Source organism: Monodon monoceros, unplaced genomic scaffold (genome assembly GCF_005190385.1).
Source record: "Monodon monoceros isolate NGI ecotype Baffin Bay Population unplaced genomic scaffold, NGI_Narwhal_1 Super_Scaffold_9, whole genome shotgun sequence".
In the NCBI taxonomy this organism is placed as follows: domain Eukaryota; kingdom Metazoa; phylum Chordata; class Mammalia; order Artiodactyla; family Monodontidae; genus Monodon; species Monodon monoceros.
The window spans coordinates 45,374,593-45,402,487 of record NW_021703786.1 but is presented as its reverse complement, the minus strand read 5'-3'; the positions used below and the strand labels follow the sequence as shown (position 1 = coordinate 45,402,487).

At 47.0% G+C, this 27,895-nt stretch overlaps 1 protein-coding gene across 2 annotated transcripts in view; it reads right to left on the bottom strand.

Annotated features, from left to right (window-relative positions):
• CCDC42 (coiled-coil domain containing 42) overlaps nucleotides 1–11,844 on the bottom strand; it is a 13,391-nt gene extending 1,547 nt beyond the window's left edge. The window contains exons 1-6 of one of the 2 annotated variants that reach the window (XM_029212774.1): nucleotides 11,560–11,844; nucleotides 11,159–11,264; nucleotides 10,746–10,850; nucleotides 8,197–8,394; nucleotides 3,762–3,983; nucleotides 3,509–3,667 (exon numbers count right to left, since the gene is read on the bottom strand). In XM_029212774.1, coding sequence (XP_029068607.1) covers nucleotides 3,509–3,667; nucleotides 3,762–3,983; nucleotides 8,197–8,394; nucleotides 10,746–10,850; nucleotides 11,159–11,264; nucleotides 11,560–11,642 — 873 coding nt within the window. In that variant the 5' untranslated portion in view covers nucleotides 11,643–11,844. The remainder of the gene's footprint in view (nucleotides 1–3,508; nucleotides 3,668–3,761; nucleotides 3,984–8,196; nucleotides 8,395–10,745; nucleotides 10,851–11,158; nucleotides 11,265–11,559) is intronic. The other variant, XM_029212775.1, reaches the window with a different exon arrangement.
• Between the last annotated feature and the right edge of the window lie 16,051 nt (nucleotides 11,845–27,895).

Sequence of the window (27,895 nt, the reverse complement as noted above, 5' to 3'; positions counted from 1 at the left end):
GGGAGCCTGTGGTCGGACAAGGGGGGAGGCCAAAACAAAAAAGCCCACACAAAAAAAAAAAAAAAAAAAAAAAAAAAACAAAAAACCCAAAAACTATAATGGAAAAGAATTGAAAATAAAAGAATATGGATATATACATACATACGTACAAATGAATCACTTTGCTGTTCACCTGAAACTACAATATTTACGATTTACAATATTGTAAACCAACTATACTTCACTTTAAAAAAGGATGACGACCTGGGGTCCTGATGCAGCTCTGGGGAAATCACTTCATCTTTCTGGGACTCAGTTTATCTTTAAAAAGGGAAGAGGGAGAAAAGGTTGGCCTAGATGGCCTTTAAGATCTCAGTCCTAAAATTTCTCCTTTTTAAGAATGTTCTTAAATATGGGGCTATACAGACTGTCCAACACTCTCAAAAGCCCAGTTAGTTGCTAATACTGTTACTATTACCAACATAATTCCTATTTTGCAAGAGAGGAGAGAAACAAACAGTGACTGAATTAGAGCAACTTTCCCAAGGTTACAGAGATGACAAGTCCAGTATTTCCCAAACTACGTTCTTGTAGTAAGTAATCACCTATCCCAAAAAGGGTCTGTGGTCAAGTAAGTTTTAGAAACTTTATCTGCTTGGAGAGTCTCAGGGCAGAACCATAGCAAAGGCACTGTGAAGTCCTGTATTTTAAAACCAGCCACCTTTGTTTAACTTGAGTTTTCTAAATTTTGTAGACCGTAGAGCCCATTTATTTCCCTGGAGGAGACTTACTACCATCCTGGGATTCTAGGGTTTGCCAAGCACGGTTTGGAAAATGCTGCTCCAGTTTGGGCTTTATTCAGAAACAATAATGCTCGACCTTCCACACTCACTATACTGAACGCAAATCGTCTTGGCCTTTTGCAAAATCACTTTCCCTGAGTGGTACCTCGTTCCTGATTCTAAGTAAGTGGCTGCTTTCTGAAGCCCATGCGTGGATCTGTTGGAGGGACACTGCTGAGAACATCATTTCACTGAGTGTCTCTGGAGCCTCCTTGAAAATGTTCAGCTGGAGGTTAAGTGCTGGGAACGTTTCGCTCTTTCTGAAGAAACCATGTGTTTTCTTATTTTGGTACAAGAACTATGTGTTGCTTTTGCTTCTGGTTACCAGGAAGCTCAGAGCCAACTCCTGTCCCTGTTGAACTACTGTCCTCTATAATCCAAGAATCCAGAGTCCATACATCTCTCTCTCGCCTTGACCTCAGATTTTAACTTATATTTTCCCAGGTCTTTATTTTTCTTTTTTCAGGCTACTTAATCACGTGTGTGTAGGCTCATATCCTACAGGAATGAAGTGGAATATTTAAAAATAACATTTGGGCAATATGAGGAATTCCTATCGAAGCAAATCAAGGTTGAGAACAGGAATTCCCTGGTAGTCCAGTGGTTAGGACTCGGCACGTTCACTGCCCGATGCTGGGGGCCTGGGTTCGATCTTTGGTGGGGGAACTAAGATCCCACAAGCCGTGCAGCCGGAAAAAAAAAAAAAAAAAAAAAAGAGGTTGAGAGGGAGTCCGAAAGCTCAGAATTTGGAGTGGATGGACTGTAAGCTACGGTCTGAGCAGGGGATGCTCCCCCACCACCTCCTGCCCCATCTTTCTTTACAACGGCTAAAGGAGAGGGATCTGAGGACGGCTGGGCGTCCTGAGACCCTACTGCCGGGGAGAGGGGTCTACGAGGCCAAAACCCTTTTTATAATAATACTAAGATGTTACTTGTCTTTTTTGCTCTTATTTTCTTGAGAGTCTACAGGGGCTTTTACCAGAGTGGGATGTTCCCGTGACGTAGGCTATCACGACAGGCTGAATGCAGAAGCAGGTGTGGCAATCCACCTGTCCTCCAGGGAGCCACGCATTCAAGGGATTTGCATAAATACTTTTTGAAAACGTGTTTTTCATTAAAAATGCTATATGTGGGGCTTCCCTGGTGGCGCAGTGGTTGAGAGTCTGCCTGCCAATGCAGGGGACACGGGTTCGAGCCCTGGTCTGGGAGGATCCCACATGCCGCAGAGCAACTGGACCCGTGAGCCACAACTACTGAGCCTGCGCGTCTGGAGCCTGTGCTCCACAACGAGAGAGGCCGCGAGAGAGAGAGGCCCGCGCACCGCGATGAAGAGTGGCCCCCACTGGCCACAACTAGAGAAAGCCCTCGCACAGAAACGAAGACCCAACACAGACAAAGATAAATAAATAAATAAAATTTTAAAAAATGCTATTTGTGTTAATGTGCTTCTTACTGTCATTTCTAAATGAATTACTTTTAATTTTTCTGCTTGAGTTTCTAATAAGGAAACATCAATTGATAGAACCCATATAAACAAAAGCTCTTTGAGGGTCTTCAATAAATTTTATGAGTGTAAAGGTATCCTGCTACCAAAAAAGTTTGAGGAGCGCTATTTCAGAACAACTTTTCTTACAAATTCCCTTTACAGTCTTTGGACTGTTAATAATTCTGCTCTAATAAGCCTTACGATGCAGGCTGATTCTTTGGTTTAAGGAAATCCTACTTCCCAGCTGGTCAGTGGGTGAAATTCTTTACATTTCATGAGTTTCACCTTTTTTTTTTTTTTTTTTTTTTATAAACAGAGGAAGCACCTCTCAGTCAATTGCTTTTATTGGCTTCTGTTCCATATTCATTCACCAAATACTTACAGAGAGCCTGCTATCTGCCTGGCATTGTTCTAGATGCTGGGGATACAGCAGGAAAAAAGCAAACAGAAATCCCAGCCTTTGGGAGCCTACTTTCTACTATTTCATGGCAGAGCTCAAGGCTTTTGCCAAAAAGGATAAATAATCATGGTTCTCTGCACGTTACAAGAAGCACGGCTGCTGCATCTGCTGGCGCAGCTTCCCAAACTGCGGGATGCCGGTACCTTTGGTCAAAAGTGAGACAATTTCAGGTGGCACACGGACATGGCATCCAATAGCTTTGAATCATACAGTGAAAAAGTCATTTCCTTTCAGTTACTTCAAAGAGAAAAATCTCAGAATGGTACTAATATGACTCTGACGCTTCCCTGCCCTTGCTGATTTCCCTCCCCGCACCACCCGCCAATTTTCTCTTTTCCCCAAGCGTGGGGGTCAGTCACAAGCCTTCAGCATCTCACTAGAACTTAATAAGACTGTTTTGTGTAACTAATGAATGCAGTAGCGGGTCCCTGCTACTGCGCGTGCTGATTGGGGCCAACAGAGCCTTAGCGCTAATGCAGTGGTTCTCAAAGTGTGGAACCCAGACCAGCACCATCACCTGGAAACTTGCTGAAAATGGAAATTCATGGCTTTTCATCTCAGACCCACCGAGTCTGAGACTCTGGGGGTGGGATTCAGCGATATGCCCCAGCCCCCAGGTGATTCTGATGCTGTGAAAATTTGAGAACCACTACTCTGTAGGAATCACGCCTCTGCCCAACCCATGGAGAACCATCGTGGCTCAGTCCAGCCAGCTGGCCAGGCACTTGGGCCTCCTCTTACCGTGTCCAGCTGTTTGTGCGTGTCCTCCAGGGACACGGAGCTCGCCTCCTTCAGCTGCTTGCTCACGATCTGGAAGAGGTTCAGCGTTGCCATCTTAATGGTGCCAAGCAAGAGGGTCTTCTTGGCGGCGGTGTTCTGGATGTGTGCCCAGCGAGATTCCTGGGGAGGAGAATGAGGGCGGGGCGTGAGTGCTAGGAGTGTGTGTGCGTGTGTGTTTGTGTGTGTGTGTCCCTTATCCACCCGGGGCGCTCACCCAGATGATGACGTCGCTGCGGGCGCGGTCGAAGCGCATCTGCAGGCGCGCCAGCTCGTTGTTGTGCTGCAGGATCTCGTCGTCCTTCTCCTCCTTGTAGCGCGCCAGCCGGGCCTTGGCGCGCTCCACCTTCTCCTGGCCCTCCTGCGCCGACTGCATGAGGTCGTGGTGCATGCTCACCAGCGTATTGTAGCGCGCGATTACCTCGTGGATCTCTTCGAACTGCGGGCGGGGATGGGCCGGCGGGGGTGGGGGTGGGGGTGGGGTGGAGGGGAGGGACGGACTCGGACGAGTGCACCGCCGCCCAAGGGGCCCGACCCCACTCTGCGCCCTCCACTCCCAGCCTTCATGCCTCTGCCCGGCAGTGAGGCCCTGGGCCAAGGGGCAGAGGCTGTGAGGCCCTTGCAGTCCCCCTGTGCTCCTCCTGAGTTGGTATGGGCCGTGGGCCACGTGTTGGGAGCACGTGCATCTCCACCCAGGGCTCTCAGTCTTGACTGCCGGTTATTAGAATCACCTGGGGGCTTTAACAAAGCTACGTGCCAGCCTCCACCCTCAGAGACCTGGATTAATAAACCGCTCTGAAGGTTCCCCAGCTGAACAGGAGATAAGAAAGCCAGACCTTGCTTTTAGGAAGCCTTACAACTTGGGGTGGCGGGGTAGGACAGGCAGACAAGTAAATAGTCAGTTACAACACAGAGTGATAAGCCCTCTCGGCGCCTGGGGGATGGGCTGCAGGCGACCGTTGGGTAGTATCTTCAGCCTGGTGCTCTCTGGTATTTGTTCAACAGGGGCTGAGGCCTCCCTCCGGCGGGGTCTGGAGAGGGTGGGTACCAGTGGGGCAGGTGGCTGGCCAGGCTCAGCTGCCCCGTCTGCCACAGTGCAGGGCCACGCTGCTCTGGCCCTAACTCAGCAGAACAGAAGCCCTGTAACCCGCCCTCTCTGGAAGGCGCTGTAAGCACCAGCTCCAGGATGCCAACTCACGTCCCGGGGCGGGGGGGGGGGGGGGTGTTTATCAACACGTGACTTCCAGCCACCCAGGGGACACTCCCTGAGTTGTCTCTCCATCTCATGACATTTCCAGTGATAGACTGGTGTTCCAGGAACTGGCCTCTCCCCAAATGCATCCTCTGTGGGCAAGGGCCACTTAACCCAGCATTAGAGGAGATGGGGACAGCCAGAAAAGGCTTCCTCAGGAAAAGGATGGTTAAAATGAGACCAGAGGTATGACGAGAAGACGGGCAGGTAAAGGCAGGTGGGGGAAAGTGAGGAAGTAGTACAGGTAGACGGAACAGCCTGGGTAAAGATGATGGGGTATGTGTGGCATATCCAGGATGAGCAAGAGAGTTTAATATGAATGGCCTGGGTTCAAGATGGGGAGGGAGAGATCACCCTGGAGAAGTTAAAAAAGTGCCCAGTAAACCCTGAGGAGTGTGAACTTCATCCACTGAAGGAGAGAGCAGAGAGAGAACTTCCTGTCTGCATTTCCGAAGGATGCAATGGTATGCAACAGCTAAAACGAATGGGATACATCAGAGCACCTAGGAGCACCTCTCCAAAACTGAACGCTGATGTCAAAAGGTCTCAGGTGCCAGCTTGAAGAGGCTCCCACTGTCCAAAGATGGGACCCTTTGAACATCAGTAAGAATAAGTGCAAAGGATTGAACCATATCAAATGTGTTGTTCGCAGTGATACTAACAACATTACAGGGCACTTTCAGAGGCTGCTGGAGAACCAACCCATTATTCTGAAGACTGTAATAAAGAATCAAGCATTTAACAAGATTTTTCTTTAAGGCCCACCTAGTCATCAACTAGTTGATGAAAGGAAGTATGAAGTCCTTTTCCTGATGGTAGTATTCTAGCTACTATGTGAAGAGGGGGACTTAGGACATTTCCAGCACCCTAGAAGAATCTTTGGCCCCCTTTCAGTCAGTATCTGCCCCGAGGAAACCAGAATTATGACTTCTATCCCCCATGATTCATTTCACCTGTTTTTAAACATATCAGTGGAATCACACAGTATCATGTCTGGCTTCTCTTGATCAGCATAGTAATAACGTCTGGGACACTTGAGAAACACATCAACCAAATGCAGTTTGGGGACCTTATTTGGACCCCGATTGGGACAAACCAGCTGTACAAAAAGCATTTGTGCAATAACTGGGGAAGTTTTGACGTCAGCTGGATATAGGTATTGTGGCTATGTTAAAAAGAGCTCTTTTAGAGCCATATAATGAAATACTTATGGATGAAAAGAGTATCGTTTGCTTCAAAATGGCAGCGATGGGGCTCTGACAATGAGCTGATGATGGCTGGAATTAGGTGACGAGTAATGGGCATTCAATGGACTATTTTCTCTGCTCTTGTATACGGCTGAAATTTCCCATGATACAAAGCGCTTTTTTCTCTTTAAATCATTGATTGGAAAAAAGCCATAAAAGGACATGTACATACTATTCATAGTTTATGGATAATGTAAACTGTGGCCCCAGATGATAACAAGCCTGAGAATGAGAAGCTTAAAAATCTGGATTACCGGTTACCTCTAAGGAGAGGAGAAGAATGGTGTTTGGAAGGGGGGCACACTGGGGGTTTCAATTACCAGTCGTGTTTTATTTTAGAAAAAAAAAGGGGCAAATTGGGGGAAATACTAAGATGTGACGCAGCTGTGGAGAGTACTTGGGTGCTGTTATATATTTATGTATACTTTTCAGTACACTTAAAATATTTTGAAAGAAATAAAGGATGAGGAAAGAGAAAGAGAGATTGGGACCCCACTGGCTGTAGAATGCTGGACAGACTGGTGGCGAGGAATAACGCAGAGCTGAACTCCTGATGAGGTACACTGGTGGTCTGGATGAGGAAGGGGCAGGGGCTGGATTCCAGAAATACTTAGGAGGCAGAATAGACCAGATCTGCTGATGGATGGCTGCGGGGAGTGAGGGAGAAGGAGAAGGAGTCCAGGAAGAAGCCGGAGTTCTGGCAAGGCTGTGGGTGGGTGGTCTTGCCATTCACCAGCACCGGACCCACCAGCAGCAGCGCTGGCCTGGGGATGGCAGGAAGCAGTTGTGGACTCAATAAATTAGATGTAGGGGCCTGAAACTTAGGAGGGAGCTCCAGGCCAGAGAGATCCAGGCCAATCTCCTCCATTCTAAGACACATTTTACTAGCTCTAAATTTGAGTCGTGTCCCATAATCTATCTGCTGCTTTAATATACTAGTCTTCTCTCACTCCCCCACCTCCCCCAAAACCCAATTATTAAATGAACAATTTATCATACAGTAGGTAGTACCTTAGAATGCAGGAAGTAACACGGACTTGGGACTCATGCATAAATAAATTAGGTTAGTGGTTCTATATGGAAATTGCCAGGACTTTTAAAAAAGTTGTGCATCCTTTGTCTCCCTGTGCCCCCCACAGGACATGGGTTCACACCCCAGAGGGCATACCTCATACCTCTCTCCACCCTGGTGAAGGGCCCTGCTGCTGTCACATGGGAGGATGGGGGACATAGGTGGATGGCCGTTGACATGGGTGACATCCATCAGAGGCCCAGGGAATTCCTCAGGGAGAAAAGTGCAGGGTGTGGGACAAAGACCCGAGGAACTTGAGGAAGAGGAGCCCCAGAGGAGCCTGAGGAGGAAGGGCCAGAGGTAGCCTGAAAGTAGAAGGAGGGAGGAGTCCCAGAGGAAAGGGCACAGGTATATTTCAAGCAGGAGCATGGACAGTGTCAAACGCTCCAGAAAGCATGGGTGGGCAGAGGGCAGACAAGTTCCCTTAGCTCTGGCAACAAGGTGACTTTATGAAGAGCAGTTGTCAGTGGCTTTGTGGGGCCCACCGAAGGGTGGTTAGAAGCAAGGGCTCTGCCACTTATAAGCTGTGCATCCCTGAGCAGGTTACCTAACCTCTCTGAGCCTCCGCTTCTTCCTTGTAACAGGGTGAAATGATGGCTTTCCTCTGGAGGCTAGTGAGTGGACTGAGCAAGGCTACGCTTGCAGCACCCACCCAGCCCAGGGCCCAGCACGTGCTAAGTGCCCAGCTCTGCGCAAGGCTGGTGCTTTCTCTGCCCATCTACTCTCAAGTAAACTAAAGAACACCAGGGAGGAGGGGAAGCAGGGAGAGTGTGGGTCACATACGACGCAGGCCAAGCTGATCGTTGGTGCTCCAAAACAAAACCTCGCTCCTAGACACAGACACGGGACCCATGTAGAGACAGGTCCACAGATGTCACGCGCACAAAGATACACCGCCAGGTTCCCACCCTTGAGAAATGAGTCCAGCCTCTCCAGGGGCCTCTGCCAGCTGCCCTCCTTGGCTGGAGGCCTCTCCCCAGAGCAGGTGACCATCCCTGCCCCAGTCCCCCCACAGCCCAGGCCCCTGGGGAAGAGTAGGTGGGCCTGAGGAACCTCCCACCCCCCTCGGCCCTCCACGCACCTCGGAGTTCTCCACCACCTTCTCCAGGTACTTGTTGAAGATGGAGTATTCCTGCAGCTTGGCGCTCAGCCTCTGGTGCTCCAGCCGCAGGGCCGCCATCTCCTGCTTGGCCTTGGTCAGCTCTTGCATGCACTGCCTCTTGAGTTCTCGCTCCTTGTTGGCCTTCTTCAGGGCCCGGATCCGTTTCTGGTCGTTCTCCTGGGGCCAGGGAGATGATGCCAATCGGGCGTGGGTCCTGCCCTCCCTGGGGCCCAGGCTGGTGGGGCTCCCACAAGGCCTCTGTCCACCCTGAGGGTGGACGGCGGTGGCCAGGCTGCCCATGTGGCAGATGAGGTGTAAGGAAGCGCGTCTCCAGGGTTATTTGAAGCTGGTTGAGGGGCTTTCTATGGACTGAGGAGGCTGAGAGGACGGAGATTTAATCCAACATCAGAAGGTGGCCTTATGGGGACGAGAGAGGACGTGATCCTGACTCTGCGGGATCTGAGCTCCGGAAGCCCCACGCCCCACTGGGCTCAGTGTCTGGAGAGAACTCAAACCCTGGGAAAGGCTGGGAAAATCTTCTGATAAAGTTTCCGTCTCTATTCTTTTTTTTTTTGGCCTCACTGCTCCTCTCGTGGGATCCTAGGTCCCCGATCAGGGATCGAACCGGAGCCCCCTGCAGTGGAAGCGCGGAGTCCTAACCGCTGGACCACCAGGGAAGTCCCTCATCTCTATCCTTAGTGGTGGCCATTTGTCACAGGGCAGAGTCCTGGGCCCAGACCTGGGAAGCCCAAATTTTCTCCTGATTTGGTGCCTCACCTTCTCCAATTGTAGAAATGAGAGGCAGGAGACCCTCTCTTCCTTTCAAAAGCTGGGGCAACAGTGCTGGAGCTCTAGGGAGACGAGCTAGGAGGTGGGCCTAGTCCGGAGGGCCTGGTGGGGCAAGGCCATTCCGGAGAGGATGTTCCTGTAGCTCAAGACTGGCATCAGGTGGGGACAGGAGGAGATGATGCAGGGAATTCAATGCCCAGAAAGAGACACGAGGCTTAGCTGGTGCAAGTGGGCTGGTCCCGTCCTCCTTCCTTCCTTGGGAGGACAAGCTCTCCTCCCAAGATGAGGGGCAGACCTCTCACACTGCCTGTGTGTGGCTCCTTTCCCCCTTCAGGGGCTGTGGTGATTCCACCCAGATGGGTGCCTGTGGTGGTGGCATTTGGAAGACACGGAAGAAGGCACCCGGGGGATTTGCATTCTGCCCTGTGGGTCCAGGAGAGGACAGAGGGGCCCCAAACCAGTGGTTTCCAAGTCCAGCCGGGCATCACAATCCCCTGGGGATACTTTTAACAATACAGTCGACTGGGCCTGACCTCAGGCCTGCTGAAAGCAAGGAGAGGGGAGGGGCCCAGGGTCCATATCTGTAACAAGCTCTCTAGGATTCCGACGATTTGCAGAACCCCTCACCCCCAAATCTCCTGCCACCCCAAGCACTCCATGAGCTTTTCTCTGGCCAGTAAGAAAGACTGGACCTCTGGAGAATAATGCCTGGTCCATCAGCTTCCTTTCCCACCTGGCTTAGGCAGAGAGAGAGACAAAGATGCTTGAGAACAGGACTGCCCTGTAGCAGAGGCCAGAGGTTACCGCCTGGGGCTGGGCCAGCCCTTCAAGGCTCGGCAGGTGCCCGGTTGGAGCCAGTCTGGAGAAATCTGGATTTTAAAATGGCTAAATCCCTCCTCTCAGGACACACGGAGAGGGGTTGTCTCGGAGGGGACTCCAGTACCTGGTTCTTCAATGCCCCCTGCCTGGGCCTTCAGTGCAAGGATGGAGGGGTAGGGTGAGCTGGGGTGACTAAAACCCTGTCTGGGGGCTTCCCTGGTGGTGCAGTGGTTGAGAATCCGCCTGCCAATGCAGGGCACACGGGTTCAGTCCCTGGTCCAGGAAGATCCCACATGCTGCAGAGCAACTAAGCCCGTGTGCCACAACTACTGAGCCCACATGCCACAACTACTGAAGCCTGCGCACCTAGAGCCCGTGCTCCGCAATGAGAAGCCACTGCAATGAGAAGCCCGCGCACCACAACGAAGAGTAGCCCCTGCTCGCCGCAACTAGAGAAAGCCCGTGCGCAGCAGCGAAGACCCAACACAGCCAGAAATAAATAAAATAAATTAAAAGTTATTTAAAAAATAAAACCCTGTCTGATTCATCTTTGTATCCCCAAGTGCCTGGCCCTAACCGTGGCACATTCATTCATTTATTCATCATCCATCATTCATTCATTCACCGCATAAATTGTATGTGCCAACCACAGGCAAGGAAATAGGAAACAGCAATCTAGAGGGGGCAGAGACGGACAGGGCAGCAGGAAACTATCAATGCAAACGGAGCAGTAGGAGGGGGAGATAAAGGGGCAAGCCCCAGGCACTGGTGAGCACCAAGGAGACCTCTAACCCAGGGCGAGGAGTCGGGGAAATGGAGGCTGAGGAGGGAGGGGGAAGAGGTAGGGAGTGGGAGGAGGGGCAAGCTGGCCAACTGCAGAGTGTGGCAGCCCTGCTGCAGCAGGCCACACCCCTTCGTACCCGGATGAACTGCTCAAACTTCTGTATGTGGGCTTTCAGCTGGGCCTCCTTGACTCCCAGCTCCTCCCAGCGCAGGTTCAGGGTTTCCATTCTGCGCTGAAATGTCTAGGGGGGAGGGGGGAGCAGAGAGGTCAGGAGGACCCCTGAATGGGAACCAAGGAAGGCCCCAGCATCCCCTGCCCTAGAGCCCCTGTCCCTAGGTGCCCACTTTCCACCCCATGTCTGGTTCAGAGCAGAGCATCGCAGGACACTGGCACCCCAAGACTCGGATCCCTTCTGTGCTGTGCAGAGGAAACACAGGATCGCCACCCACGATGCCTGGCTCTAGCCACCACCACCCCCAAAACAGAGGGCCGTCCTCAGGCTCTCCCTGAGCCGTGGCCCTCCCCGCATCCAACCCTTGCGTCTCCCACCTCCTTCTTCTGCTCCATGGCATGGTGCATGAGCTTGGCCTCTTTCTTCTTCTCCAGCAGCCGGATGGATGGGGAGTCTGAGTGGTCCTCAGTGCTGGGGAACTTCCTGCCCAAGACACAGGCAATAGGGACTGTGGACTCTGAGCGCCTGGGGCAGCCCGGGACCAGGAGGAACCCATGGAGACAGGCACCCACGGGGAGGGAAGGCGCCCTACCCCGTCTGAGCGAAAAGAACGGTGTGCTCAGAGGGAGAGAGGGCCGTGCTGGGGAGCAAGCTGGGGCCGGGGATGGGCGGGATTGGTGCCAGTGTGATTTGCGGTGCTGGGTTATAGGAGCAGGGGGACAGGTGGGAAGGTGGGGCACCGGGTGGGCACGGTGGTCCCGGGCCCTCCGACACTCACTGCAGCAGCTGCACCAGCCTTTGCCCATACTGCAACCGGAAGTACTCGGCCAGATCCTCCCCCTCCGTGGTGCCCAGACTCATGGCGGCCAGGACGTAACGGCCCAGCGGCCGAACCTTCACAGTGAAACGGGGGTAGCGGAGCTCAGGGGTGGTGGCAGGGCTTGCTTCTCCCCTCCTCCTGCTTTTCAGGGTCCCACGGAGGGTGGGTGTCTGAGAGATTCAGGGAAGATGGCTGGAGGCTGCCTATCGGCAGCTCAGGATGTGTCGGCTGGGAGATCTGGTTACCTAGCAACAGGCCTCTGGGTTCTGTGAACCATGAGCGGAACCCAGACTTTGCCCTTTGACCCCTATCCACACGGACCCCACTCTGGCTGGGGTCTGGCTCTCTGCTCCTGCATTTATTTATCCCTCAGGAACTCTGGGAACGAGTTCGGCCTGATTTGAGGCCTGATTTGATGCTGGTGTGGGGGGCCGGGGAGGCAGGGGCTGGGCGTCCATGGCTGCGACAGGGGGGTTTTGGTAGAGGCGTGTTTTTGCAGGGCAGCCCTGCCCGGGGGGGCTCCCTCCTGGGCTCAGGTGTGTGTGTGAGGGCGAGGCAGGGGGCTGGGGCTGGGACAGATGATTGAGGAGGAAAGAACTGAAGGAAGCTGTTTAGCTGAGGCCGGGGTAGGGGTGGACAGAGGCGCATGGGGCCCGTGGGAGGAGGGGAGAAGGCCCGAAGTTGAGAGACAAGTAGTGGATGAAGGATGTGTAGGGGTGTATGTGTTGGGAGCGGGCTGGGGAGGGGTGCAGATAGGCGATAAGCCTGGGGACCAAAGAGGCCGCCCCCCGGAGAGATGGAGGAGGCCCAGGACGAGGCCCCTCTTAGGGTGAGAGACTCAGGGCCAGTGCCATGTTTTGAGGTTGGCGGAGTATTAAAATAGGAAGGAATGCCGAAATGTGTTAACATAGATGTCAGATATTTTACATGTCTGCTTTACGGCGCCTGCCTTCCTTGACCCCGGCAGGGCATTTGTGGTGCATCAGCTCATCCGGCCCGAGGCCCAGCGTCGAAATCTGAGACCCTGTGTGTGAGGCGGACACCCTGGGGCTCCCGCCCGGAGGTTAACAGCCGTGACCTCGCGCCCGCCGCTGCCGGGCACAGGCTTCCGGGCTCCGCTGGGTTCTCCCTGCTTCCCCCGCGCACGCCGGCCGCGCGGCCCGGGTCCCCTCCGGGTCTGGGATGCGGAGCCGGGGTCGGGCGGGGGTCTCGGGCGGGGCAGCGTCCCGAGCCCGGCAAGTCCTCCGCGAGGCAGTGCCTGTCCTCTGGCGCCCCCTGCTGGCCGCCCGAGCCCGCCCTCAATCCCGGCCGGGGAGGAGGAGGAGACGTGGCGGGGCGCGGCTCACCCCGCTCTTTCGCATTCCCTCCCCCGAGTCTCGCCTCCAGAGCCAGCCCGGGGGGATCTGCAGAGGCATCCTGACGGCCCCCACCCCACCCAAACACCCCCTCACCACCCCACTCCACCCTCAGCGCCTCCACCCGAGAGGGTTCTCCATCGGGAGCACCCGCAAGAAACAGACCCTCTCCTTTTTACTCCCTAGAGTTTGGCACAGCGGGGGTTTCCCTCCCGTTTCCCCCAAGAGGGTGTGTGTGTAACGCCCGGCCTTGAGGAGGAGGCTCTCTGTTTCTCTCACCTGCTTGCCCTGGATTTTTTTTTTTTTTTTTTGCGGTACGCGGGCCTCTCACTGCTGTGGCCTCTCCCGTGGCGGAGCGGCATGAGGGATCTTCCCGGACCGGGGCATGAACCCGTGTCCCCAGCATCGGCAGGCGGACTCTCAACCACTGCGCCACCAGGGAAGCCCCTGCCCTGGTATTTTGACACGTCCTTGGTTGCATTTATGAATCGGGTGGTCCAGGGCCAGGTTGGTGCATACAGGCAGCTGCCAAGGCATCTTCTTCTCCTGCCGGCTACGTGCCCATGTAGCGTTTCTGTTGCTTCTGTACCTTGTGGGAAAGTCATGAGAATCTTCATCCCCATCACCCACCATCCCTCCCTGGGGTCTCACTGCCTTTTCCAGAGCTGTGGGTCAAGATGCAGGGCTGTCTGGGATTCACAGAAGTCTGTGCTCTCCCCCAATCCTCTCCTCTTCCCTTCTCTCCTTGGGTGAGCCCAGCTTTCTTACCACCCTTCACCCCCTACCTCCACTTTTCCATCTTGATATTTGCCTCTGAGGCATCTAGGAAAATCTGATGGATTTAGGTTGTTGGGAACCAATAGGCATAATATTTTCTGTTTTCTATCCTGTCCCATCCTCCCTCTGAGACAATTACCTGTTTGAAAAGGGAGAGGGGGAAAAATATCAGGAGGAAGAAAGATCTAGGTTAACGTCTCAAAAAATATTTCCTGCCATATAGGCCAGCACAGTGCTAGGTACACACAGAGTACTGGGTGCGAGGAAACCACTTTTTGTCTATGTTATTTTCCATGTAAGTGGAATCACACAGATAAACTATATTAAATACATGTCAAAATGGACGTTATGGAAATTCCTTGTATTGGTCAACTATGTTGATGTTAGTTGCTGTATCAAACAATCTCAAGTCTCAATAGCTTACTAAGTTCCAATACGGATTTTCTCAGTGGGGCAGCTCTCCTGGGAGATTCTCTTCCAAGCAGTGAAAAGTGTAAGCCCCTTCCATCTCGCAGCTCCATGACCTCCAAGGTCGCTACGGAAGGGAAAGAAAGAAAGCAAAGGCCCTTCTGCTCTTAACAAACCCATCGCCATGTCCATTCACTGACCTCTGGGGGGAACCGGTCACATGACTAGTTATGTTGCAAGGGACTAGCGATGTGGTTTAGCTGTGTTCCCAGGAGCATCAAACCAGTTTGTGCTGTACTTCTTTTGAGAATTAAAAGAATGTTTGGCTGTAAGCTGAAAGCAGAGCTTTATAGAAGAACTAATTATAGACAAAGAAAGAAAAAAACAGGCCAGTCACAATCTCATGTATGAAAATCCTTGTAAATCAACTACACTTCAATTTAAAAAAGAAGAAAATCTTAATGAAAACATTATCAAATTTAATTTAGTGTGAGGTTAAAAGAATAATTCACCAGGACCATGAATACAAAAATGGTTTAATATTAGGAAGTCTATTAATAAAATTAATTCTATAAATATGTCTCAGGAGAAAAGACTTATGATCATTGGGATATATGCCAACAATGCATTGGAAAACTCAACATCCATCCTGATTTTAAAAATTCCAAATTATTAGTACACAAAGACACTTTATCAACATGATAAAAAATATCTGAACCCAACAGATAACGTTATAATTTCCATTAAAGACATTTTTGTTAAAATTAGAGACATGACAGGTTTTCTTCTGTCACTACAATCATTTGACATTGTCTTAGACGCTCTGCCTATTGCAAAAAGACAGAAAAAAGTTTTCTATTTTTTTCTTTTTTTCATAATGACAGATGCTGTGATCGTGTACTGTGAAAATCCAAGAGAATGGTTAATTAGTGAAAAACAATTAGAATTTAATGTAATTCTATGCTATTTATAAGAAGATTGAGGTTGATTTATATGCACGGACATGGAGAGGTTTCTGTGATAAATTGCTATGTGACAAAAGCAAGATGCAGAACAGAATGTGTAGTCTGTGTGTGTGTGTGTGTGTGTGTGTGTGTGCGCACGCGCGTGCGTGCATGTGTGCCTGCGGTGTGTGTATAGTTAAGCACAGCCCTAGAAGGATAGCACCATATTTCTGGGGACAGAATGACATGGGGGTGGGGTGATGGTTCTTTATATTCCTATACTGTTTAATTTCTTTTTGTACAATGACCACATGTTATTTTTGTAATCTTGAAAAAAAATGAGAAAAAGCTATCCATCCGTCTTGGCAGCAACAAAAGAAATTCTTAGAAATAAATAAATTTAGCGAGAAATATGCAGGATCTTCAAAAAGAAATTTTTAAATTTTTACTCCGTGATATAAAAGAACTGAGTAGAGACTTACACTTCTGAATAATGACTCAATATTGTAAAGAGGTAAATTCTGTCCAAATGGATTTAGGAACTTGACGTGCTTGCAATCAAAATTCCAGAGTGATTTTTTTTTTCCCCAGAAGCTGACAAAATAATGTCTAAATTATTTGGAGAATTAGAGCACTTAAATATTGAAAAAGAAGAATAACAAGACTGAATGTCCACTGCTCCATACTAAAATATGTTATAAAGATAAAATATCAATGTTGCTAGTGTCACTCGAGACAGAAAAAACTCAATAACCTAAGAGCTTGGGCGAGTAACTTGGTCTAAGACAGAACTGACTCTCTAGACCCCCTAAAGCAGGGGTCCCCAACCCCTGGGCCACGGACTAGTACCGGTCCGCGGCCTGTTAGGAACCGGGCTGCACAGCAGCGGGTGAGCAGGGGCGAGCGAGTGAGCGACACTTCATCTGCCGCTCCCCATTGCTCGCGTTGCCGTCTGTGGAAAAATTGTCTTCCACGAAACCGGTCCCTGGTGCCAAAAAGGTTAGGGACCACTGCCCTAAAGGTACTAAAATTCACAGGCTTAAAAAACACCTCCGGCCAAAACCAAAACAAGTTGAAACACACACCTGGAGGTCTGTTGAGCCCACAGTGCCACAGTTTGTGATCCTTGCTACACTGAATCAGAATAGAAAGCCCAGAAATAGACCCAAGTTTATATAAGGATGCGTTGTATGCTAATGTGGCATTCAACCAGTGGAGAACGTGTGGATTATTAAACAAATGGTATTGGGGTAACTAGCTGATTATTTGGAAAAACGAAAAATATATACAAATTTATTTTATTTTTCAAGTAAGAATCGTATATACTTAGGGAGTACAACACGATGATTTCATATACATCTACATAGTGAAAATGGTAACCACAGTCGAGCTAATTAACGTAGCTACCTCACACAGTTACCATTTTTTGTGTGCCTGGTGAGAGCCCCTGAGATCTACTGTCTTAGCAAGTTTCCGGCATTCAGTACAGTATTATTAACTATAGTCGTCATGCTGTACGCCAGATCTCTAGGCTTATTCATCCCACACAGCTGCAACTTTGTACCTTTAGACCAACATCTCCCTACTCCCCTCAGATCCCCACTGCTCGAACCACCATTCTACTCTGTGCTCCTCTGTATTCCACTGTTCTAGGTTCCACATATCAGTTAGATCACATGCTGTTTTTATCTTTTGGTGTCTGGCTTGCCTCATGTGGTGTAGTGTCCGTGAGGTTCACCCATGTTGTTGCAAAAGGCAGGATCTCCTTCCTTTTTGAAGGCTGAATAATATTCCGTCGTTCACATATACACCACATTTTCTATACCCATTCGTTGTCTGACAGACACTTAGGTTGTTTCCATATCTTGACTACTGTGTTTATGCTGCAATTAGCATAAGAGTACGGATATCTCTTTGAGGTACTAATTTCATTTCCTTTGGGTATATACCCAGAAGAGGGATTGCTGGAATGATTGATATGGTCGTTCTATTTTCAGTTTTGAGGAACCATCACACTGTTTTCCATATCGGCTGTACCATGTAACATCCCCACCAGCAGAGCACAGGAGTTACAATTTCTCCACATCCTTACCAATACCTGTTATTTCTGGGGTTTTTTGAAAGAAGCTATCCTGATGGGTATGAAGTGATATCTCATTGTGAAAATATGTTATTTTTGAATTAGAAGGGTAATGAGTGAATATATTCTCACTGTCCATCATTCAAACAAAATTGATACAGCTGGAGCCCTATTGATCCACCATCCAATCCCATTTCCCAGAAATGAGCATGCATTCAACAAATACTTGTGTTGAGTACCTGTGATGTGCCTGACACTATTCTAGGCTGGGGATACAGCAGTGAACAAAACAAGGTTCCCAGTCTTACGGCGATTTGGGGAGAAAATAGGAAATAAGCTCTGGTGACTACATCTGAGACGCTGCCCCTACTACCACCACAAGTGACCATGAGTAGGGAGGAGTAGGGAGTTGGGACAAAGGAGCCAATCAAGGCCCACAGACCCAGGCACCTCCCATAAAATCTCCCCAACTGGGTTGTTTATCCTCCAGGCCCTGTGGGCCCAGGGCCCAGGGTCTATGAGCTTTTCAAGAGCTTGCGACAATGTTTGAAGCCTGGAAATGATTGTTGGCTCTAGAATACAGAATGAAAACCACAAAATAAAGAATAAATGTTTAATTAAATGCATACAAACATGGTTTTCCCACTTCCTGAAGTGTTAATGTTAGCATTCATACAGTGTTTCACACATTTGAAAGTAATCTGTGGATTTGATTTCTTCATTTCTCAAAAATGCCCAATTATGCACAGATTTTTGGAAAAAAATCAAAGCAAATTGCGAATTAAATGAGTTATTTATAGACAAAAATTTCAAAAGTGTGTTTACAAAAATCCTTTCACATTTTTTTCCCCAAAATTATATTTAGTGTCGATGCAAATGATACTTAGTGTCGAGTGCGTTTATACTTAGTGGGAGTGCATTTTTTTTGTTTTTTGTTTTGGCGGTACGCGGGCCTCTCACTGCTGTGGCCTCTCCCGTTGCGGAGCACAGGCTCCGGACGCGCAGGCTCAGCGGCCATGGCTCACGGGCCCAGCCGCTCCGCGGCACGTGGGATCTTCCCGGACCGGGGCACGAACCTGTGTCCCCTGCATCGGCAGGCGGACTCTCAACCACTGCGCCACCAGGGAAGCCCTGGGAGTGCGTTTTTAATCTGTTTGTTGCATCAGGGTTTAGGGCTGAGTGGTGTACCAGCAGGGTTGGGCTGTCTACAGATGGCCCAGTTGGGTCGTCACGGGTAGGATCGTGCAAAGCCAGGGCCTCCCTGGCCCCAGCCATCTTTTCACAGAATGGTTCTCTTATTCCCATTCGGCAGTCTCCTGAGGCTGAGGATGGCAGGCCCCTTCAGAGGCAGTTTCAAGGGCTTCTTACAGGGAAAGGATGAGGCAGAACCTTGGTTGTATTCATCTCAATGAATAGTCATGGGCCAACTCTGACCTTGGCGCCTGGCCCCAAACCTCAGCCTGCTCCTGGGCTTGTCTCTGAAATGATAAATGACTCCCTGCTGTGTTCTGATGCCTGATTTCCCAACGCTGGTGTTTCTGAGAAGTGAACTACCACTGATCCAAACGAACGGCTCTGCTAGGCAGCAGCTGAAACCGTCCCTTTCCTTCTGCTCTTGATGTCCTAGGAGTGTGGCTCTCTCCATCAGGAAGGGGGCCAACACTCTCAGTCCAGCTATGGGAGCTTCTGCCAGTCACTGTGTCATCGCCTTGGAGAGACCTAATGAGCAGAAAGAAGTTTCTCATGCTCTGATCCAAGTTATTCCATCTATTTTATTATTCCCCTCTCCTGGGACTCCTTCAGCATTGACACTTTTTTTTTTTAACCTCAAACAAGTATTTCAATACATAGTCATCATACTTCTGTCTTCAAACATGAAAACTGATTTTTCAAAGACAAAATATTGCCTTGCAAAGATATATGAAGTAAAAGTATAAAGAACCACTGAGAATGATAAACACTGAATTAGGATAATGGCTACTACCTCTTGGTGATGGTGGAGAGAAGGTTGCTATATATTGGTCGTGAGTAATATTTTAGATTGGGCACTGGCACACAAGTGTTCATTATGTTATTCTGTGTACTATTGGTAAGTCAGAAATATTTCCTAATAAACTAGAAAGAAAAGATGGCATCTGCTCCCATGGTGGGTTAATTGCATTTGTCATTCTCAACACTTGCTGATTCTCCTCCCAACCGTTTTCCAATCAGTGGTTTTCCCTTTCTCTTGTGTCACCTTTCTCTTTCTCTGTCAATACCCTCCCCTTCTCACTCCTTGAAACTTGATTGACATTCCACCCTCTAACTTGACATTCATTTTCGTTAATAACTCTCTCTCGTTGGATGTCCCCCCCATTATGTCTCTATATCACCTTGGAAACTGTGTGGTCTTAAAATATCTCAATGTCTCTTACCTGCCGCCTCTGCGTGTACTGCATGGAATCACAGAATTTTAGAGCTAGGACAACTTGAGATCATTTGTTCCAAACTTCTCATTACAGAGAAGAAAAGAATGGAGGCTTGGAGATTAAAATTCATCTTCGGCCACAACACATGAGGCTGACTTCAGGTTTCCCACAAGATTGCAAACCAGGAGAGGTTCTTTGCTCCTGTCCTGAGATGCTGCAGAGATGGGAGGGAGGTTGAGTGATACCAGAACCGAACATAAAAACTAAGAAGAAAACCCTAGGGAAACAGAAAGTGGTTGGATTTCTCTCTCTCTCTCTCTCTCTCTCTTTCTCTCTCTAATGATAGCCTAGAGCAGAAGAGGGCCAGATACCAAAAGAAAAAGAAAAAAAAGTCGGAGGGGCTCGGACCATGCCATTTCTCTCCTTTACATTGCTGGGAAGATTACTGCACACCCTATTTCCACTGTTTGGCAAGAAAATAGCATTAGCCCAGTGCCAATGTGATACCAGCCCGGAGCAGTGAGGTGAGGGGGAGGCAGCCTTGGAGCAGATACAGGGGCACCCAGGCTGGACATACTTAAATGTTCCCTCTTTCAAGGGACAGAGAGTTGCAAGAGGGAGGTAGCCCCTGGAAAAGAGCAATGTCTGGGGAGGAGGTTCTGGAAGATTTACTGAGAAAGAATATTGCCTGGTTGGGAGAGGGAAGGGGGAGTGGTTGCTCTCAGACAGCAACACAGAGACTCTATGACTGACCAAGTACACACCGCCAGGCCAAGTTCATTGGTGGTTCCAAGGACACATGAGTTCAGAGGGGAAAATAATGGGATGTCTGAGGAGGGTAACTGTTATAAAAGAAAGGCAACAGACAGAAGAACCTGTTTTCCTGTACCAAGGGAAAGAGAACGAATGGATTAAAGGAATAAGCATTTAAAATAAACATAACAAATATACTCAGAGAGAGGACGGAAGATATCAGAAACATGAAGCTGGAAGCAAGCATAAAGGATGAACGAATTCAAAGGACGTGCTGGATACGAAAACTGAGAGAAGTACTTAATGGATGCATTGAAGAGCAGATGCATATAGACAAAGAGCAATTAGTAGGTGGAAGACCATTTTTAGCAACTCTCCCAGAAGGCATCAGAAAGATATGGAAAATAAGCTAAGATACAGAGGATTGAAGTAAAAAATAGAAAATCTAAAGTAGTAATGGAAATTTCATAAGAAGAAAAAAACGTGGGGAGGGGGAAGGGTAAGCTGTGACAAAGCAAGAGAGTGGCATGGACATATATACACTACCAAACGTAAAATAGATAGCTAGTGGGAAGCAGCCGCATAGCACAGGGAGATCAGCTCGGTGCTTTGTGACCACCTAGAGGGGTGGGATAGGGAGGGTGGGAGGGAGGGAGACGCAAGAGGGAAGAGATATGGGAACATATGTATATGTATAACTGATTCACTTTGTTATAAAGCAGAAACTAACACACCACTGTAAAGCAATTATACTCCAATAAAGATGTAAAAAAAAAAAAAAAGAAAAAAATGGAGAGGGATGAAATATTTGAAGAAAAAAAATGACCAAGAATTTCCAGAAGAGACCTCAAATTGAAAAAAGTTCATATCTAAGAAGGAGAAAACAAAAAACAAACAAAACCCAAAAAACAAAAAATCAACCACACCTAGACATAGTACAACAAAACTAATTCTTTTCATCAAATTTGGGAAGATTTTAGTCATTATGTTTAAAACTATTCTTGTTTTTCTTTATTTTTCTCTTCTCCTTCTGGGACTCCTATTATGCGTGTGTTAGTATGCTTAATGATATCCTATAGGTCTCTGAGGTTCTGTTCATTTTTATTCCTTAGATTGGATCATTTCTATTAACCTACCTTCAAGTTGCTGATTCTTTCTTCTTACAGCCCAGATTTGCTATTGAGACCCTTTAGCAAATTTTTCATTTCAGTAACTATGCTTTTTAACTCCAGAATTTCTATTTGATTCCTTTTTGTAATTTCTGTTTTTGTTGTTATTGATAGTCTCTATGTGGTGAGACATTGTTGTCATACTTTAATTCTTTAGGCATGGTATTCTTTAGGTCTTTAAACATATTTGTAGCAGCTGGTTTAAAGTCTTTGTCTACTAAATTAAACATTTGTGCCACCTCAGGGATATTTTCTGCCGGCTGTTTACTTTACTATTCTGTGGCAAATTTTTCTGTTTCGTAAATTTTTGTCAAAAATTAGATATTTAAAATAATATATTGTAACAACTTGAAATCAGATTCTTTCTCCCCAGATTTGTTGTTGTTGCTGTTTTTTTGTTATTGTTTTTCTAGTTGCTGCTTGTTAGTGACTTTCCTCAATTAATTCTATAGATTCTGTATTCCCTGAAGGGTATAGCACTTGAGTTCTCTGTTACGCATCACCTCCCCCCCCTTTTCTTAACTTCGTATTTTAAAGACTGGTTTCCTAGGGTTCACTCCTGGTTCAGTATAATTTAGCCGTAAGCCGATGATCGGTCTAAAGATTTCACTAAATGCCTTGCTTGTATGTCTTCTACCCTATGACAAGGAGATCTGTGTCTGAAGACACACATACAAACTTCAGGCAGTTAACAGAACAGACTTAGCTTTCACTTCCTGAGTACACAGGGCCTAAAGGTCAGTCAGAGGTGAGTGCCTGCAGCCTTTTTCCAAAGGCCTTTCCTAACCACATGCATGTGCACAGCCTTCTAGATCCCTAGGAATACGGTGGAGCTTTTCAAAGTTCCCTGTGGTTTTCTAGTTCTCCAGGGCTTACTTTAAAACTTCTGTTGTTGTTGGCCAGGCTTCTGTTTGTTCCAACCAAAATCACACCTTAGGCAGCTGAGATATTATTAGAATATTGGTTTTGGTAATGCCCTAGGGATACCACCTTCCCTCCCCCGCCACCCCCAGCTGTGAGTCAAATCGAATAGCCATAACACCTTGGGAATGGAGATTTTTCGGGTAGCTTCTAACTTGGAAAAAATATTGACTGTGCTCTAGGAATGGGCTTTTAACAGAACTCCAAGAGAAATCAGACTTCTCCATCAGCTTTGAGACTGCTAACTTTTCATGGCTACTGGCCCACCAAGCTGGGGAGGGACAGAGGGCTGGACATCACTGTCTTGTTGAAGTTCAGTAGTTTCTCTTGGATAGATAATTTTCAGTTCAGTCAGTGGCTTTGGTACATTTCTAGAGTACTCAAATGGTTGACTTTAGTTGTATTGCCAGTCTTTTTGTTGTTTTTATGGGAGAGTGGTTCACCAAGATCCTCACTTCACTGTTCTAGAAGTTGATCTCCCTTGAAAGCATTTTTTTTTAAAAGTATCTCAGGCTGCCCTGGTGGCGCAGTGGTTGAGAGTCCGCCTGCCGATACACGGGACATGGGTTTGTGCCCCGGTCCGGGAAGATCCCACATGCCGCAGAGCGGCTGGTCCCGTGAGCCATGGCCATTGAGCCTGCACGTCCAGAGCCCGTGCTCCACAACAGGAGAGGCCACAACAGTGAGAGGCCCGCGTACCGCAAAAAAAAAAAAAAAAAAAATTAACAAGACCAAACACAGGTCCTTTAGAAACACTAAATGCAAACTTCAGAAAAGAGTAACTAAGCAAAAAGGACTGTGTTCAGCTGAGTGTGGGATTTTCTTGCTCATGCTTCTTGCCTTATGGCTGCAAGATGGCTGTTTCTCCTCTAAGGAAAGGGGAAGAGGAGGGGATGAAGCTTATGCAGGAGGTGGAACCTGTGTCTGGGAAAGTTTTTGCTTTCCCCACCTGCAGGGGTATCTGGGAAGCTAAACATGTCACTTGAACACAATTGCTACCAGGAACACGATTTGGGTGAAGAAGAGAGAAGAATGGATATTGGGTAGGCAAGCAGAAGTTTCTGCCTCAATAATTATACACCAATGCATCTGAAAACTTGGGTAAAAAGGATAAATTTCTAGAAAAATGTAAAATTTCATATGACCAAATAGAAAACTAAGTGTATAAACACTTGGATGTACAAAAAAAACCCCTGTTCTACTGACCTTCAAGCACAACCAGTTTTTACCATTTATTGAGGTTTGTTTTATACAAGTTGTTCCATACAATAGAAAACATAAGAGAGAGGGAAAGCTGCTTTACTTATTTTAGAGGCTAGTATAACCATAATGACAAAACTGATTAAGGAAAGTGAAAGAAAACAAAGTGAACATTAATGCAAAATTAATTAATAATTAACAAATCAATTAAATATTGGCCAGTCAAATCCAATGGTGTGTTTTTAAAAAACATAACTTATCAGGATCAGATAGGGGTTGTCTAAGATTTCATGGTTAGTTAAAAAATCCAAAGTATTGATATATTGATGTAAAATTCATCACACAAATGGAGTAGAGAAGAAAAATCACCTCATCTTCTCCATACATGCAGGAAATTTTGACATAGTTTATGATGAAATGTTAGAAAACTAGGAAAAAAAGGGAGTTTCTTTAACTTAATAAAACCTTCAGCAAACATCATACTTAAACCTTTAGATACATTCTTTTCAAGGTCTGGAACAAAACAAATATGGTTATTTAACCATAACTATTAGTATGGCATTAGAAGTCCTCACTAACCAAGACAATGAACCTCATCACCACCATCACCACTGACAACAAAATGTTCAAGTGTCAACAGGGTAAAGACAAAACTGATATTAGTTGCAGATGACATGCTCTTTTACATAGAAAACCCAACTGAGTCAAGAGACAGAGAACTAAAAAGAGGGTTCAGCAAGATAACTGGAGATGGTGCCCCGCATACAATAACCAATAGGGTGTGTTTTGACAGCAGTAGTCAATAGCAATTGAAAATATAAGAGAAAGTAAAATTACCTTTCACAATAGCATCAGAAACTATCAAGTATTTATGATCTTATATAATGAAAACGACATAAGATCTTTTTGAAGTAAAATTTAAAACTTTATCAAAGGATATAAAAAATACCTGAACAAATGGAGAGATATACCATATTCATGGATAATGTGACTTAGCAATTGTAAAGATGCCAAATTCCTCCAAATTAATGTACAAATTCAATGTAATTCCGATAAAAATTCCAGACTTTGGGCGGAGATGGTGCAAACTAACTCCAAATTTATAAGGGGAAATGAAACTTGAAAAAGAAGAGCAAAGAGGAAGGACACACTGAATACTGAGACATATTACAAAGCCAAGTGCTAAAAACAGTGTGACATTGTGCAGGAATAAATAGATTAAAGAAACTAAACAGAGAACTCAAAGGCAGGTCTAGGTATACAGAGGCAGTACCATAAATCAGTGGAGGAAAAGGTGGGCTGTTTAATATATGGTATTTTAACAATTGGCTAGATGGAGAAATATAAAGGTGGGTGCCTATCTTAAGCATATGTGAAGGAAACCCCAAATGGATTAAAGACCTTAATGTGAGAGACTAAAACTGTGGATCTAATATTGAAAAATGTAAGACATATCTTTGTAACCTGGTAGTCAGGGGTAGTAGATACTTAAATACGATCCTCAAAACAAATTGTAAGGGGAAAATTTTTTAAGTTTGATTACATCACAAGTCAAAGCTTCCTGTTCAAAAAAGGACACCAAAGTTAAAAGATGGTGACAGACTGAACAGAGATATTTTCTGCATGAAAATCAACAAAGGATGAATATCTAGAATATAGAAGACATTCCTACAGAACAAGAAGAAAAAAGACAGGATTATTAGGGAAATGCAAATCAAAACTACAATGTGGTATCACTTCACACTGGTCAGGATGGCTATCGTCAAAAAGTCTACAAACAATAAATGCTGGAGAGGGTGTGGAGGAAAGGGGACTCTCCTACACTGTTGGTGGGAATGTAAATTGATACAGCCACTATGGAGAACAGTATGGAGGTTCCTTAAAAAACTAAAAATAGAGCTACTATATGATCTAGCAATCCCACTCCTGGGGATATATCCACAGAAAACCATAATTCAAAAAGATATATGCACCCCAATGTTCATTGTAGCACTATTTACAATAGCCAAGACATGAAAGCAACCTAAATGTCCATCAACAGAGGAACAGATAAAGAAGTTGTGGTACATATATACAATGGAGTATTACTCAGCCATGAAAAGGAATGAAATCATGTCACTTGCTGCAACATGGATGGAGCTAGAGATTATCATACTAAGTGAAGCCAGTCAGACAGAGAAAGACAAAGATCATACCCTATCACTTATATGTGGAATATATGTGGAATCTTAAAAAAAAAGGACACAAATGAACTTAGTTACAAATCAGAAACAAACTCACAGACTCAGAAAACAAACTTCTGGTTACCAAAGGGGAGAGGTGGCAGGGGAGGGATAAATTAAGAGGTTGGGATTAACATATACACATTATTATGAAATAGATAAGCAACAAGGACCTGCTGTATAGCACAGGGAACTCTATTCAATACTCTGTAATAACCTATATGGGAAAAGGATCTGAAAAAGAATAGATATATGTGTACATGTAACTGAGTCACTTTGCTGTACATCTGAAACTAACACAACATTGTAAATCAACTATAGTCCAATATAAAATAAAAATTTTTTAAGAAAAGAAAAAAGGCAGGACACCAGACAGAACACTTTACAAAGTACATTGTGGAAATATGAGCTGTGAGCTTCAAACGCTTCGATTTGACCTTGGCTAAAATTATAGTTGGAACCAAAGGTCACAGACGACAACTTGAATATCTTGGAAGGAAAATACTTTTGAAAATGCAAGGCATGATCCTGGCTCACAGCCCTGGAGATAAGTGTAGCCGGGCTGTGAGTCCCCTGAAATCCTTTCATTACCCAAACAGTTCAAAGTGCTCACAGCGTGGAGAAGAATGGCTCTCCTGGTCCTACAATTGCTTGGGCCTTGCTAAGTCTTTTGGTAGCTGGAGAACAAAGTAGCAGCTTCTTTGCTGAAGGAAGGAGGCAATATCCACCCCACCCCCAGGGGAACCTCAAGCTCTCTTAGCGCTAAAGGTGCAGAGCTGGGACCCCTACTCCCTACCCTAGAACCCTCAGCTCCAAGAGCTAAACTCAGGAAGAGACAGAGCCTTCCTCCATTAGACCTGCCTCTTTATTTATTTATTTAATTTATTTATTTTTGGCTGCGTTGGGTCTTCGTCGCTGTGCGCGGGCTTTCTCTAGTTGCGCTGAGCAGGGGTACTTTTCATTGCGGTGCGCGGGCTTCTCATTGCGGTGGCTTCTCCCGTTGCAGAGCACGGGCTCTAGGTGCAAGGCCTTCAGTAGTTGTGGCTCGCGGGCTCTAGAGCGCAGGCTCAGTAGTTGTGGTGCACGGACTTAGTTGCTCCGCGGCATGTGGGATCTTCCCGGACCAGGGCTCGAACCCGTGTCCCCTGCATTGACAGGGGAATTCTTAACCACTGCGCCACCAGGGAAGCCCCGGCCTGCCTCTTTAAAAAAAATTTTTTTTAAATTGTGGTGAAACATAAAATCGACCATCTCAAACATTTGTAAGAATACAGTTCAGTAGCGTTAAATCCATTCACGTGGTTGTGCAACCAACCTCCAGACTCCTTCATCTTGGAAAACTAAAACCCTAAAACCCTATACCCACCAACTAAAACCCAAAACACCACCTCCCATTTCCCCCTGCCCCCAGCCCTGGTAACGACCGTTCTACTTTCTGTCTGTATGAGTTTGACCACTGTAGGTACCTCATGTTGTCACCAAGCCAGGTTTGTTTGCCCGACGTGCAGCGAGCCAAACGCTGAGACGCTGAGGTTTGCACCAGAGAAAGGGTTTATTCACGAGGCCGGAGACGGAAGAACTGATCTAAGCTCCACCTCCTTGAAGGCAAGGGCCTCGAGGTATTTATGGGATAAAGAAGCAGGGTGGTCTGAGGTGTGGGGAGCGTGGGGAAAGGGGATTGGAAATAAGAAAAAGGTGAGGCAGTCATCCCTCTGTGCTGGTGCAGGTGCAGCTAAGTTACAGGCTTCCTCATGAGATGTATGTTCAGAAACAGGCAGTATTTTTCGTTTCCTCTAACAGTGTACAAGGGTTCCGATTTCTCCATATCTTTGTCAACACCTGTTATTTTCTGGGTTTTTTGTTTCTGGTCTTTTTTTTGTTTGTTTTTGTTTTTTTGATAGCAGCCATCCACAATGGGTATCTCATCATGGTTTCGGTTTGCATTTCCCTAATGATTATAGACGTGGAGCATCTTTTCATGTGTTTGTTGGCCATTTGTATATACTCTTAGGAGAAATGTCTATTCAAGTCCTTTGCCTATATTTATAATTGGGTTG